The sequence below is a fragment of the Arvicola amphibius genome, chromosome 14 (assembly GCF_903992535.2).
Source record: "Arvicola amphibius chromosome 14, mArvAmp1.2, whole genome shotgun sequence".
In the NCBI taxonomy this organism is placed as follows: Eukaryota; Metazoa; Chordata; class Mammalia; order Rodentia; family Cricetidae; genus Arvicola; species Arvicola amphibius.
The window spans coordinates 16,181,199-16,195,488 of record NC_052060.1 but is presented as its reverse complement, the minus strand read 5'-3'; the positions used below and the strand labels follow the sequence as shown (position 1 = coordinate 16,195,488).

Below are 14,290 nucleotides of genomic sequence, written 5' to 3'. Positions count from 1 at the left end.
GGCCCGCCCCTGCTCCCCGCCCCGGGCCGCAGCAGGTCACCCCCGCTGCTGACCGAGCATCGGGCGTGGGACTGGAGCTGGAGGGACCGTGCCGGGGAGACGTCTGAATTGTTGGGCGGTGGGACCCCGGAGGACTCGGCCTCGGCCCCTTTACTTCCAACCCTCCTGCCGTGGGGGGCGGACCCGAGTCGGGAAAGTTGAGCGGCTCCCAGGGTGGGGTCAGCCAGGGCCGCTGCTGCCCTCGCGTGGCCAAGCAGCCCTCCTTCGCCCTAGCCGTGACCGAGGGGACTGGCTATGCCGAAGCTGCCCACTCTCTGCTCCAGGAATCACTGCGCTAAGTGTAACACGACGCTATCCCTAGCTTTGGAGGCCTTTTGCGATCTGCAGTCCCCAGCCACGGTCGTCGCCTTACAAGGCCCTTCCTTCCTTCGCCGGGAATTTCCCTATATCCTGTTAAGAGCACACTCCTGGAAGTGCTTCCGCATCGCCAACTAGCAACTGAGCTCATACTCCTATTGTATTGTGGAGCCCAGTCTGATGTGTTTCATAGTGACTTACCTGACCCTGTATGTCCTTCCTTATGAAGGGCCCAGGAGGTGGGTGTTAGAAGAAGTCTATCAGTATTTTATTTGCAAGTGCTGGACACTTTAAACACGCAGGTCTTTGGAATAAGCTCACCCCTCATTCCCTTTTGCCTGTAAAGAAACTGACACCCAGGGAAGTGGTTTGGTAAACGATTTGTGACAGCAAGAATTTACAGTGAGGTGGACCATGATAGGTCCTAGGGAGCAGAGGCAGGTGAATCTCTATGAGTTAGTTCCAGACAACCGTGGTTACATGAGACCCTGTCTCAGAAATCAATCAATCGGGCTCAGGGGTTAAGAGCACTGGTCAAGACTTCCAGAGATCCTGAGTTCAATTCCCAGCAACCACATGGTGGCTCACAACCATCCAGAATGAGATCTGATGCCCTCTTCTGGCCTGCAGGCATGCATGCAGAGAGAACACTATACATAATAAATCTTTTTTTTTTTTTTTAAATCAGTCAAATTTACAGTCAGGCCTATAGGGCACCTAGACCTAGGTGCTGGCTCCCTGCTGCCTCCCATGCTCCTCCTCCAGCCTGCCCTCTGCACTGTCTAACTAATGTTCTGCTCATCACAGCTTTCAACAAAGACTTGCCGAATAAACGCATGTTAGAAGTCACATGGAGTCTCCTACATGTACAGCTGGGCTTGGGGCTCACACCTGTAACCCCAGCACTCCTGAGAGAGCAGGGTTGCCAAAGCTGTCTCAAACACAGGCAGATACATACACAGTCACTTGCTCAGGCTCTGAAGCACAAACCACACGTTTGGCAAATCAGGCAACTGAGGTGGTGAAAGGCAGTTTGGCACCCAAGCCTTTTAATTCATTCAGTAAGCATTGGTTGGCTGTGAACAGAAAGCTGTTCCTAACCACAAATTTCTGCCTTCAACTAACGTACAGTCTAAATGAAGAACACAGACAACCTAACATAGCTAACATTTATTGAAGCGTTATTACATGAACCTTGCTCACCTTACCCACACTAACCACGCATAGTTCCTATGAGGCAGAACTGTTGTCTACACCTTACTGAGCCATGGAGGCTCACAGAAGTTACAGTGGTGTTGGGGCAAAACAGTCGGACTTGAGAGTCCCTGCTCTTCAAGGCTGCTCCCCATTGGCTCCCCCTATGGGCAGTTATAATCCTGGCGGGTAACTTCCTTCGCAGCATGCAGGGGGATACCCAGACTGGAAGGACAGGTGAAATAGGCAAGAAATGGTAATGTGAGATTTAAAGCAAGTTGGAGCTCTGACAAGCCCACAGAGTTTGGAGGAAGACCAGGTGAAGCCAGAGAAGGAAATAGCAACCCGATCCTATTTTAAGGTCCTTATATGCTGTCCTCAGGACTAACTTCAGTTCTGTTCTGGGCACAATAAGGAGCCTCTGAAGTTAGGAAGTTGGTGTCAATAAAGAGCCAATGAGACGAGGGAGGCAGGGATAAAGGCAAAAATGAAAGATTTTTTTTAAAAAATAGTCAACAGCAGCGTCGCACATCCCTTAATATCAGACATGTTATGAGAACGTGTCGCTGAGGAATTCCATCCCTGTGTGAAGAGCGCTAAGTATACTTACACAAACTGAGCTGGTGCAGCCTAGGACACAGCTGGGCTACACTGCATATACCATCATACAGGCAAATGATTTCCTGAAACATTACATGGCCCGCATGATTGAAGCAGTTGAGAATTGTAATGAAGAGACATAAGCCAGGTAGGGCCAACTGCTGGATTACTAGCTTGGGCAGCCATGTCGGTGGCCATAAAAGGATGAAGCAGGAGAACTGTTATTTATGAGGGAAATGGTGACTTCAGTTTGAGGTGCATTGCTCGGAAGCACCAGAGTACCACGGAGGAGATGGTTGGGAGATGACTGAAGGCATGGGTCTTAAAGCTCGGCAAAGGTTTGGCCCACACACACAGACTTGGTGGGTATCGGCAGATGGAAGAAGCCGCAGCTGGATGAGGCGAATGCAGCCACTCGCAGCAAGCACACCGCGTGGGCAAAGAGGGCAGTAGAATATCCGGGCAGTCACATTTTTAGGAATGGTCTGTTGTTCTTCCATCACCCACTCTGCAGGTTCCAGTCAAAGCAAATAATGACACACACCTTTATCCATCCGGTTTATTTGTCAGTTGCTGGAATTCTGGATCTAGTGGGCGTTCCTTTGTCAATTAAATGGCCACTCAAGAGGCAGGAACACAACTTCAGTTTTGGGACTGGGGGACGTATGGAAAGGCTGGGATGGCGGTGAGAGAGCGATGGGGCTGAGCCCATCAGGAGTAACTGCCTGGCCCTCCCAGGGGGATGACGAAGACCGAGATGTCATCCCCGGAACCCAGCTTGTTGTTGGGGAGACGCCAGCCACGGTCCCGGGGGATGCCCCGGGCCCCCAGGACCAGAGCTTGGGCCAGAGCTGTATACCTGCCAGGAGCACATGTGCACATTCATGTACCAACACGTACACGAGAAGACACAGAGACAGGCCCATATGTGGGTCTCCAGGCTTTGTTCCCCTTTGTCCCTTCTTTCACCAGTGCTGCCCCCCCAACACCTTGCCAGGCAACCCCCTACCTGCTGGGATCATTGGGCTCGTAGGCCGACAGCACCCTGTCCACGGTGGCGGCTACCTCACAGTCGCCGGTCACATCCCACAGGCCATCCGTTCCCAGGACCAGCACGTCGTCTGGACAGTGCTCATACTGCGTCAGGTCATACACTCGGACCTGGGGGGGGGGGGGGGGGATGTGTGAGGTGTGAGGATTGCTACACGGGGAGGCCGGAGGCAAAGAGAGCTCTGGGTAAAAGCCAGCCTGAGCCTCCTGAAGGGAAGGTGTGCTCACCTCAGGGAAGCAGGAGAGAAAAGGCTTGATGGGCAGAGTGGAACTGCAGACCTTAAGGTTGTGGTCTCCCAGGCCTCGGGTCACCCCGATGGTGGCCATGACCCGGGCCTGAGGGGAAGGAGAAACATGGCTGCTCTTTAGTTCCTCTCTCGGACTCACTGAAACCATAGAACCCTCCCACACCTACTGTTTGGTGAAACCTCCACCTCCCTGGACAAGCTGTGGTGGGGCTTCCTGACCTCTCCCACCTCTACCACAGGGTTTACCTTTTTGCCCTCCCCACAGACCAGAGGAAACCTGAGATCCTCCAGCTCAATCTTTTTGTAGGCCCTGGGAAGGGAGGAGCAGAGGAGGCATCACCCAGGTGGCAAAGCCCCTAAGCCCCTAACCCCTCTGAACAGCATCCCCCCCCACACAAGGCCCTTCCAGGGAATGGCTGTATCCCCGACTCCCAGCCTGCCCCAGCCTGCAGCTTCCACCTCGCTGCTGGTGAAGGACTGGTTGCATTGCCATGGGAACGGCCCCAGCTCTGAGGGAAGTGTTACCAGCCAGTCATATTCTGGTCCCTGTACAGCATCCTCTGCCCAAGTTCCTTGGGCTGAACTCTTCGGGGGAACTCCAGGTGGGTGAACTCACTGCCTAGCAGTTCTGGTTTCAGGAAGCCCTGAGGTTAGGAGGGGCCAGACAGGAGAGAGGACATCACACGCACATCACACTCTGATACAACACAGAGCTGTTAAACTATAGCCAATCCTTCCATTGTACTGCAGGCTACAGGCTCCTCTGATATTAAATAAGTTAACCCATTCACCCCTCACACAAAGGCCTGTGAGGCGTGAACCATTGTCACACAATTGGCAAAGTACACAAAGCAGGATTCAGACCCAGGCGATCCAGATCGAGAGCCCACAAGAGGATGCTCAAAGATAATGCTCTTGCTGGAGCCTTTGTTGTTCTCATCCTCCACCTCTGGCTCTACTTCCTTCCTCAGCAGGGCCTACAATGGCAGCTCAGGCCTCTTCCTGTTGCATCACCCAGCACTCCACAGCCCACTCGGGAGGCACCTTCCCGGGACAGTCCCAGTAGGAAGCTTTCTGGTAGGGAGAGGTTTAACTTACAAGCAGCTGAAGACGTTGGCGCTCCGTCTCTGGTGTGAACTCCCGGGACATTGGAATGATTTCACCATTCCGGATAATGATGGCCCTGCCCAGAGACAGCCAAGGCTTGGATCTGATTTTCTCAGACCCCTTTGTGGAGAATTCCAGAAGGACCAGACCCTCCCCATAATGAACCTGATAGGGCTTCACTTGGGCCTTCACCTTTTCTTCCCTTGTAGATAGTTCCAACCTATCTTATCGCTGTCACCGCCCCACCCCCACCCCACCCCTCGAATCTTTTATACCTGACCTACTGCTTTCCCATCATCCTGGAGAGTGTGGCCCCTTACATGGCCACTGCCAGAGCCCTCTCCCCTCTCACCTGCTGTCACCTGCATTGGCCACGTACATCTTGCCTAGCAGGTACACCACGACCAGTGCACAGCAGCCCCCCTCCACTTGGTGGCCATGCCGCTCCCGAGCCATCTGCTCATCCTGCCAGGTGAGGAAGGGTCAAAGGGGTCACCTGCCCTACCTGCCTCTGCAGGCCAGAATGGGCGAGGGAAGGGCCACAGAGGGTAACAGGACCAGGTTCTGCTCGGGCTTTCAAAGGTGGTGTGGATTCTGGGGGCCGCCCATCCTCCGACTCCCACCACGTGATTGGCACAGGCCACCCACTCACCATGAGCTGGAAGGCATTCTCGATGGCCCCTACTACCAAGCTCTCATGGGTTACTTCCTTCTGTGGAGACCAGCAGGACTGAGAGCTGACCACGTGTGACGGATTTGAGAAACCCGGGGTTCCTGGAGTGGATGGGAGACAGAGGGGAGGTGGCAAGGGGTCCTGAAGTATTTCTACTAGATCCTTTAGCTGCTCCCGGATGTGACGATGCAGTAGCCGGGAAGCCATTTCAGCAGCTCCGCCACCAGCATGCCCATCAAACAGGCCCCAGTAGTAGAAGCAGAGTCCCTGGTGAAGGAGAAGTCGGAAGTCAGTGGGGTGGGGGGGAGAGGGTGACAGGGCAGAACAAGCCAGTAAGCACTCATATAAAAATCACATAGGAGCCGGGCGGTGGTGGCGCACGCCTTTAATCCCAGCACTCGGGAGGCAGAGGCAGGCGGATCTCTGTGAGTTCGAGACCAGCCTGGTCTACAAGAGCTAGCTCCAGGACAGGCTCTAAAGCTGCAGAGAAACCCTGTCTCAAAAAAACCAAAAAAAAAAAAAAAAAAAAAAAAAAACATAGGAGATCTGAGTGTAATAGTTAAGGTAAAAGATTTATTCACTTATTCATGCAAGGCCTACTGTATCAAGAGAAAGAAAAGGCAAATTCAAAATATGAAGGATCCAAAGATCAGCTCTGATGATTAGTTAAATCATCCATCGATACCCGAGCAGCTATGTTTTAAATGGAATAGTAAACATTCACGCGGAACTAATCTAATTGAAACCACTTAGGGCTTCTGTGGTAGAGATAGAACCTCTACACCTCTTGGGTTTAAAACCAGGGCCTGAAATCCCTAGGGAGGAGTGTCACCACATCTCTGGAGGTTAGGAAAGAGGATAAAATATTACCTGGTTCCGGGTAGGCTCCTTGGAGGCCCCTGAAACACTCCTCCGGCTTTCCACATACACGACTTCGCAGCAAGCCTGGTCCTCATTGTGCCTGCTCTTGCCAGCATTGATGACCCTGGCAGGCCAGAGGGTCCCACATCAGCTTAGACACCAGCCTAGGTCCTGGAATAACCCTACCTTACACACACACACACACACACACACACACACACATACACACACACACACACACACCCTCTCCTGCCTGCTGGCCAAGCTGAAAAAGGTCACAGCTGCCTGGGCTTCAAGCCAGAGGGAAGAGGAGAAGGCAGGGCCAGCAAGAAGTAATGTCTGGGTGGCAGAATGTACCACCTCATAGAAACTGCCTGTCTCAGTTCCTCCATCCTTGGGCAAAGGAGGCTTTCTGGAAGGTGGTGCTGGGGGGGTGTGGCCAGACAGGAGCTGTAAGTTTTACTTCCCTACCAATCAAAAATTTACATTCCTACCTCTAGTCTCATCCAACTCTGCCAGTGATTCTTGGGCACATCCACCCTCACCCAAAAACCACACAGTGAATGTTCCGGTCTCTTTTGTAGTGAGGAAGTGCTCCAGCCCAAGTGAGGTAAGAGGAAAAGAAGGTCTTCTACCTGGACTGGGCAAGAGTCTCTTAGCTATAGACTCCTCCCACGTGGGAAGCCGAGTGAGGAGGTGAGGGTGAGGGGCCACCCACCATTTCCCTCCACGACCTCAGTGCCCTCATGTCCCTGGTGGCTTGGCTCGGTTTTTCCCGAAGATGCATTGAAAATATACATGTTTTGGGAGCACGCTGACGCTCGGCCGGTGCGAACCAAATGGGTCTATTTCCTTGCCCTACCAGCATCTGTCTGTCTGCAGACCGGCATCCAAAGGGAAACATCACGGGCCGAAGGCGGACCCCTCCCCCGCCCCGGGAAGCCCGCGGCCTTCTGGTGTCGTGGGCTATTTCTGGGTGTGGAGGGGGAGGGGACCGGTAAGAAGGACAGAGAACTGGGGCGCTGGGGCCAGGAAGCGAGTGAACTAGTCTTTCCCACCCGTGATCTCCCTGGGAAAAGGAACTGCTCCTTCTCGAACCTCCCCTCCCTTAGCCTGTGAACCGCGGGTGGCGACTGTGAACCGGCCAACTCATCCTCGGTGCGCCATGCCTTCTCCCTAGGAGGGGACTGTCCTGAGCCGGCGAGGGGGAGGGTGGGCAAGGTCCTGAAGAAGCCTATTGAGATTGCACCCTGTCCGAGAGAGGGCTGGGAGGGTGAAGACTCCTGGGAAGGTCCCCGGAAAGTCGTGCGGGGGACGCATCCCAGTGGCCGGGACGCGTCTCCTGGGAGGGTGGGAGTCCCATCCTCAGCTGGGAGCCCAGGGGTGCTCACTCGGCATAGCCTGTGCTCCAGGGCAGGCGGCGACCGGTGTCCGGGGGACTTTGCACAGCCCGGCCTGTGTGGTCGTCCGCGCGTCGCAGCCCCCCGGGGCTCAGCTGAAGAAAGGTGGGTCTGGAGAAGCTTGCCCGAGTTTCCGCGGTCTTCGGGGGTGCCCCGACCTCGCTCCCAGGCCTCGCTCGGGGGCTCTTAGGCGTTACTGAGGCGGCAGGCGGCGTGGAGGTCTCGTTGGGCAGATCGGGGGACTTTGGGCGTTGGGGCGGAGTGCCACCCGAGCTCACCAGGTGCGCCACAGCCGAGCGCACCCGGTTTAGCATGCTGCCTCCCTGCCCCGCCCTTGGCCTTGGCCCCGCCCCCTAAGAGGCCCCGCCCCTAGGACTCCAAGTGGGTGGTGCCCTCTCTTGATCCAGGCCAAACTTCCCCAGGCTCTAAATCTTGCGGGAACTGCCCCCACCAACTCCCCGCCTCTTATCCGCATCCCGATATCGTTCAGCCAGAGTGTCACAGGAGAAGGGGTCTGTTGTGGGAAGGAAGCGGAGAGAAGGAAATATTTCAGTCGTTCTGTAGGTTAGACATCCGCTAGATCTAATCCGTTAGAATTTACCCATTGTGACAGGGGTGGGCAAGGCAGCCTCCTCGCGTTCCGTTCGAGGTGGCCAGCCAGCATGGAGAGCTTTGGAGCTGATGACTTCAGAGCAAAACATTCACTTTGGTGTGAAGCACTTGGTGCGACAACACCTCAGACTGTAGCTGATGAATCCAGAGGAGAGGGAGAGGAGAGGAGAGGAGGGGAGGGGAGGGGAGGGGAGGGAGGGAGGGAGGGAGGGAGGGAGGGAGGGAGAGAGAGAGAGAGAGAGAGAGAGAGAGAGAGAGAGAGAGAGAGAGAGAGAGAGAGAGAGAGAGAGAGAGAGAGCGAGCTATACAAGCCCGGCAGCTGACCTCTCCAGATTGGGAGTCCTGGGACAAAATCCTGGGCACTGTTCTGTCAAAGGTCACCTTCACATTCTAGAGAACGATTGTCACCCCCATCCCACTTTCCCAGAACGTTTCCTCCATATTTAGACTTCTGCTGGCCAGTTAGTTAAAAGGCTAACGGCATAATAAATAACTGAAATTATTGAGGACTTGCTGCACAAACACCACAATATGGGTTACACCCATTTTCCAGATGAGGAGGGAGCGGACAATCTCCTCTTATTTTATTAGACTTGCCCAAGAATCACGCAGCCTCTTAGAGAGCCATACACATGTCAGAACCTGTTTCTGACACTTGTTTCTCTGGATTAGAAAGAAAAGCGTAGAAAGGAGCAGGAATCCTAAATTCCCACCGTCAAGAGGCTCCAGAAGAACCCAGGTGCTGAGCAAGGTCTCTGGCTACCGCCAGGGGGAGGCAAAAGCCAGATTAAAAACTTGTCTGAGTTGCAGGCAAGCCCACTGTCAGAAAAGAGCTAGACTCAGCTCAGGTGGGCTGTTTTCCTGCCTTCCCGGTGGGAGAGGATTACTGTCCTGCCTCGGAAAGCCGTCTGCCCTTACACTTTGGATTAGAGAGTCGACCATGTCCCCATCTATCCCCAACATATGGCTCCACAGAAGTCAAGGCCCTTGAGGGAAGGAACTACAGACTCCCTGTTTGTAGCTGTTATTCCACCTGCAGGCTCCCAGTTGGTGCTTTCCTGATCATACCCTGGGATAACCTATGCCTCCCAAAAGAGGTGGTCGTCTTGACCACTTCTAAATAAAAATTCCACAGTGGTTATTCAAACAAAGTACACAGACCTGCGGAAATTATGCTCAAGTTTTGGGGAGAAAGATGAGGTCACCAGGGTGGAGCTGGGGTGCACCGGTTACAATCCAGACTCAAAACCAGCAGCAAAGGCGTCCAGGGACAAAGAACAGACTGCCACTAGGGGTGTTTTCTTGGTGTCTGAGAAAAACTGAAGCCAACTGTTTGATAAATTCCATAGTCTCAGTGGGAAGCCAAAGACTGGAGGAAAAAAGCATAACCTTTGGTTTTATTATTCAGTGTTTCTGGGAAAGCTTACCTGTCACTTTCCAGTGCCATCCAGCTTCCTGGCTCTTCACGGCATCCGTGATGTGACCACCAAAATGGGCCACAGAGCTAGGGCCTTTTGACCCCTGAGGTCAGTTGCTCCCCTATTCCCTGGAACCATTCCAGTCCCCATCCATAACCAAATTTGAGGGTTCTCAGACCTCGGAAGTTCCCACCTATTCCTGGACCATCACACCTCTTCCGTTATGACTTCTCCACACCCGGTGAGAGGTCCTCTCCCTGAGGCAGTAGAGGGTGAGAGGAAAGGGAGGGGGGAGCAAAGCAGGAAATGCACATTTATGAGATGTGTTCTCTCCTGGGAGCTGAGAGACATCCTTCAGTGGCAGAGGAGAACCAGGTCTGAGCCACAGAGGGGAACAGAGCATCCTCAGAACAACCCCCCTTAGTCAGGCACAGTAGCACACATCTGTAATCCCAGGAGGCAGAGGCAGGAGGATCAAAAGTTAGTAGCTAGCCTGGGCTACATGGTAAGTTCAAGGCCAGCCATGGCTACATAATGAGACTTTGTCTTAAAGAGGTGAGGGCAATGACATGGCAGGTAAAGGTGCCAAGCCGGATGACCCCGATTCGATCACCAGCACCTACACAGTGGAAAGAGAGAGAGTGAAAGAGAGGGGAGACCCCACCCCCTGTCCCAGCCTGTGTGCTCAGGACCCAGAGCCAGGCTTATTCTTTGTTTCTCCCCCACACTTTACCACCTCCCCAAATCTTCCTTACGATAACAGGTGAACACCTCCTTCCTGTGAGGAGACAGATTCACAAAACACCTCTGCCCTCAAGTGTTTAATGCATTCAAAATATGAACCTGTTAAAATTTTGTAATTAGGATTACTTACCATTCTTCTGATGAAGGCACTAGGAACCTTGGATGTGGTTCCCAAGATGAAAGTCATATTCGGTATTCACAGGGCTATTCGCCAGCCTCTTGATGCCTTCTGGTTATACCAGTCTGGTTCTCCACCCTGGTACTGCCCCTAGTCCTCCTATGTAGAAGGGCAGATCTTCTGTGCTGGAAGCATTTACTGTAATCCCCTTTTGGTGTCAAAGGGGAAACCCTGTGGTAAAGAACTTGGTGCAACATCAGAATCTTCCAACACAGTGGTCCTAGCTTCCTAACCTGGAAAGCACCTCAAATAACACCCCAATGTCCTAATGAAGAAATGGATTTGCTCCCCTTAACTCTCTCTTTTCTTTGTCTTGAGATATGGTCTGGCTAAGCAGCCCTAGCTGGAATGGAACCCTGGGTAAACCGTGTAGACCAAGCTGTCCTCAAACTTGCAGGCAACCTCCTGCCCCTTCTCTGTCCCTGGCTCTGCTTTTTTTCCTCCATTTGGATAGGGTCTTACACTACAGCCCAGGCTGCGCCAGAATTAGTGACAATTCTTCTGCCTCAGTCTCCCAAGCTCTGGGATTATATGTGTGAGCTGCTCTGTGTGGTCTGAAGAACTGGATTTTAAGATTTAAGGAGCTCAAATTTAAATATTAGCCTACAGATGGTGTAGGTGAAGACGACTCCCAGCCCCAACGCCCACCCGCATCCCTACCAGAACACCACCTAACTCCCTTGAACCACAGGGCTGGGGGCCACATTCCTGGAGGTTTCAGGGACCTGTTTCTAATGGTCGCGACCAAGAATACAAAGCCCGTGGGCTTCTATCCCCGATCTCTCTCTGCGCCACCAGAGGCCGCTGCGTGCCAGTTGCGCTCATCCTCCCCGCAGAGCGCCCCACGCTGTCTCGAAGGAGGCGGCGGTACCCGCAAGGGTTGAAGCAGCGGGGACGACTCCCAAGTCAAGCGGCTGCGCGTTCCCCAGCCTGAAGGCGGCAAGCTCTGGAGCACCCGGCTGAGCCCCCCCCCCTCCCCCAGGGCTGGTGGGTCCAGGCCCAGAGCATCCCGGTATTCAGAGCCGGGTTCACTGGGATGCCGGCTTAGCCATTGCCCTGCTCTCCTCGGGGCACAGCAACTTGATAACGATTGATCGATCACAGACAGAGCTCGGGACCAGACAACACCCGAGCTGGCAACTCCGGGGGAGAGCCCGCCTTTGTGAGTCTAGATCACAAGCTCAGAGGCATCAAGGACCTCAGGCCAGAAGGTTGAACCCGATCACTGCTGTGGAGCAGGTAGGTACCAGGATTAAGAATGGGAGCTGAAAGGGAGCAAGCAAAGCAAGGTCAAAGGTTGTTGTTGACCCCTTGCAGGCTGCTCACTCAGCATCACCTTAGCCTGAATTGGAGAATGGGGAAAACAGCCCAAGGAAACTGAGGTAGACGCTGAAGAACAAATCCCAGAAGCCTCCTCCTCCAGCACCATAGGAGGAGAGCATAAAATGCCAGAGATCCTGAGTCCCCATCTCCCCGAAGTTCTCTGAGCATTGGAGTACTTAGGAGAAATGCCTGAGTTGGATGGGACCCTGGAAACGCTCAGACAGAAATAGGATGTCGCCAAGAGAAGAACAAGCGGCATTTGCAATGGTCAAAATGAGCCCCCCTCCCTGCCACCCGAGACAGACTGGAAGAGGAGACCCACTCAGAAAAGAGGCAAATCTAGAAGGGTGGAAACACACCCACCCCCTCCACCACCCTCATTCCCCTCTCTGGGCCTTTCCAGAGCTCAGCAGCTTGTGTGTTTCAGTATTACTTCTCAGTGGAGACTGAGTGAGGACAGGACCTTGGGGGAGAATGGAGAAGCTCTTGTGGGCAGTGCACTGAAGCTGAGACCTGTTGTGCCTCTAGGCTAGCCCTCTGGAAGGACAGTTGTAGAATTAAGCCAGCTCCAGAAGAGTCCAGGAAGCCAGGCTCATGGTGGGATGGAGGTGGAAGCAAGGGGAATTTGGAGACCTCAGGATTCTCCCCCAGGGGAGACAAAGCATGCTTCCCGGACCTATCTCTGTCCCAAGACCAGAGAGACAACAGCACTGATCCTTATAGCCTCTCACCTCTGCTTCACTCCTGGGGAAAAAAAAACCCAGCCTCTCATTTCAGAGTCACCTCTCCCTCAGGTTTCCATAGTCTGGGGGAGGAACGTGGGGGAGTAGGGACAGATCCCCAGAGCAGAAATGACTGCCTTTGTCACAGGAACAGCCTAAGCTGTCCAGCCTATTCCCTTATTCTCATCCAAGTCCAAGCTTTCTCTTAGCTTCTGCAGGGGTCTGGCCTCTCTCTGTTCTGAATTTACCTCCAAACTACTCCCTCCTTATCCAGGTGGAATGAGTCTGAGACCAGCAGATGCACAGACAGAAGCCTAAAGACTCCAGGAACAGTAAGTGAGACAGCTGGAGATGGGACCCGAGGAGAGAACATCCCCTCCAAGGGAGCAGCTATATCTCTTGGTCTGGCCCCTGGTATTCCTAGTCTGAGCTGGCTCTTGCTGGGGTCAGTGATCTAGGCCAACCCTTGACCTCCAGGACCTCCTGGGGGCTCTTCCTGTCCTCATCTGTGGCTAGTTTCTCCCTGGTTTCTCTCTGGTTCTTACCCACCCTCTGGTATAGATGTCTGAAGCCCTGTTTGGTTCCTAGGAGAAAGGAGGAAGAGAGCAGTGGGCCTAGGGAGACTCCTGGGTCCCGAGTTCGCATGCCGTCAACCTCGGGCAAGACATTTAACTTCTAGCCTAGGTTTGTCTCTTCCTTCTTTATTTAGTTTAGTGTGTGTGCATGGTGTATGCACGTGTGCACCCACATGAAGGCCAGGGGAAGCCGTCTGGCAGAAACATTCTGCCCTGTTACTCTCCATCTTACTCCCTTCAGACGGAGTTTTTCCCTGAATCCATCACTAGGCTGTCCAGTGATGCAGCAATCTTTTTACATCGTCTAGATTTTTACATCTGTGTTGCTATTCTCATATTTGCTCAGCAAGTCCTCTTACTCACTGAGCCATCCCCCTCAGCCCTGTGTTTTGTTTTTGTTTGTTTGAGATGAGATCTTCCTGTTTAGCCCTGGCTAGCTTGGAACTTACTATGTAAACCAGGCTGGCCTCACACTACCAATGATCCCTCTTGCTGCTGCCTCTGAAGTGCTAGGAATGCAAACATATACCTCTCTCTCTCTCTCTCTCTCTCTCTCTCTCTCTCTCTCTCTCTCTCTCTCAAAAATCATGTTTAGATTGAATTCCACTGCTGCTGCAGTCCCACGATTTGAAACTCAAATACATAAAAAGAAAGAAGTTGGTGGGAAAAAAAATAATTCTTCCTCCCACCTCCCTCTTCTAGACAAGAAACAAATTTCCCTTTTTAGTGGCAAACAATGTACACTTTCCGGACATGGTGTGTACATATTAAGTAAAACACACCCTGCCTTGTGTGTACACACCTTCTGCTTTTTGCTTCCCCCTTCCCGAATAAGACTGGATTCTCGCTAGAGTACCGCACACATCATCATTGCAAAGTTCTTGGATGGTTTTGATTTTGGTTGTGTTCTGTCCTGTTCTGTATTCCCAGAAATTTGGAGGGAACACATTTCAGATTCTCCACAGTATCCCTAGCTCTTCTGCTGATGCCTGTGGGGGGGTCATAGCCAAACTTTTTGAGCTTTATTTGTAAAATGGGCAATAGCAATCCTTTGTGCAGCGGAATGCAGTCAAGAGCACACAAGTGAGGTGTATGGATGGAGAGTTCAAAAAGTGGGGGTCAGCATCATTCTCTCCCACACGGCACAGCCATTTAGTTTGCTCTGCAAAATCTCTTAAATGTCTCCTCCACAGGCCCTGCCTCCCTGTCCCCTGGTCCTTCTGTATCA

General features: G+C 53.0%; 1 protein-coding gene across 1 annotated transcript; it reads right to left on the bottom strand.

Moving 5' to 3' along the window:
- Nucleotides 1-2,862: 2,862 nt before the first annotated feature.
- Nucleotides 2,863-7,804, bottom strand: Ppm1j (protein phosphatase, Mg2+/Mn2+ dependent 1J). The gene is made up of 10 exons (XM_038311766.1): nt 7,482-7,804; nt 6,100-6,214; nt 5,209-5,496; nt 4,909-5,021; nt 4,548-4,632; nt 3,975-4,093; nt 3,696-3,759; nt 3,430-3,537; nt 3,161-3,312; nt 2,863-3,010 (listed from the first exon to the last, which is right to left on the bottom strand). Exons 1-10 carry the CDS (start codon nt 7,802-7,804, stop codon nt 2,863-2,865), a joined length of 1,515 nt encoding a protein of 504 aa, XP_038167694.1.
- Nucleotides 7,805-14,290: the final 6,486 nt, after the last annotated feature.

Bases quoted from the DNA above. Each gene is read 5' to 3' on its own strand.
- Ppm1j (XM_038311766.1), bottom strand. From the start codon at position 7,804: ATGCTAAACCGGGTGCGCTCGGCTGTGGCGCACCTGGTGAGCTCGGGT. The intron at 4,633-4,908 runs GTGAGAGGGGAG...GTCTCTGGGCAG, and splicing joins GCCAATGCAGGTGACAGCAG to GGCCATCATTATCCGGAATG. The intron at 3,538-3,695 runs GTAAACCCTGTG...CCTTCCCCTCAG, and splicing joins TCTGTGGGGAGGGCAAAAAG to GCCCGGGTCATGGCCACCAT.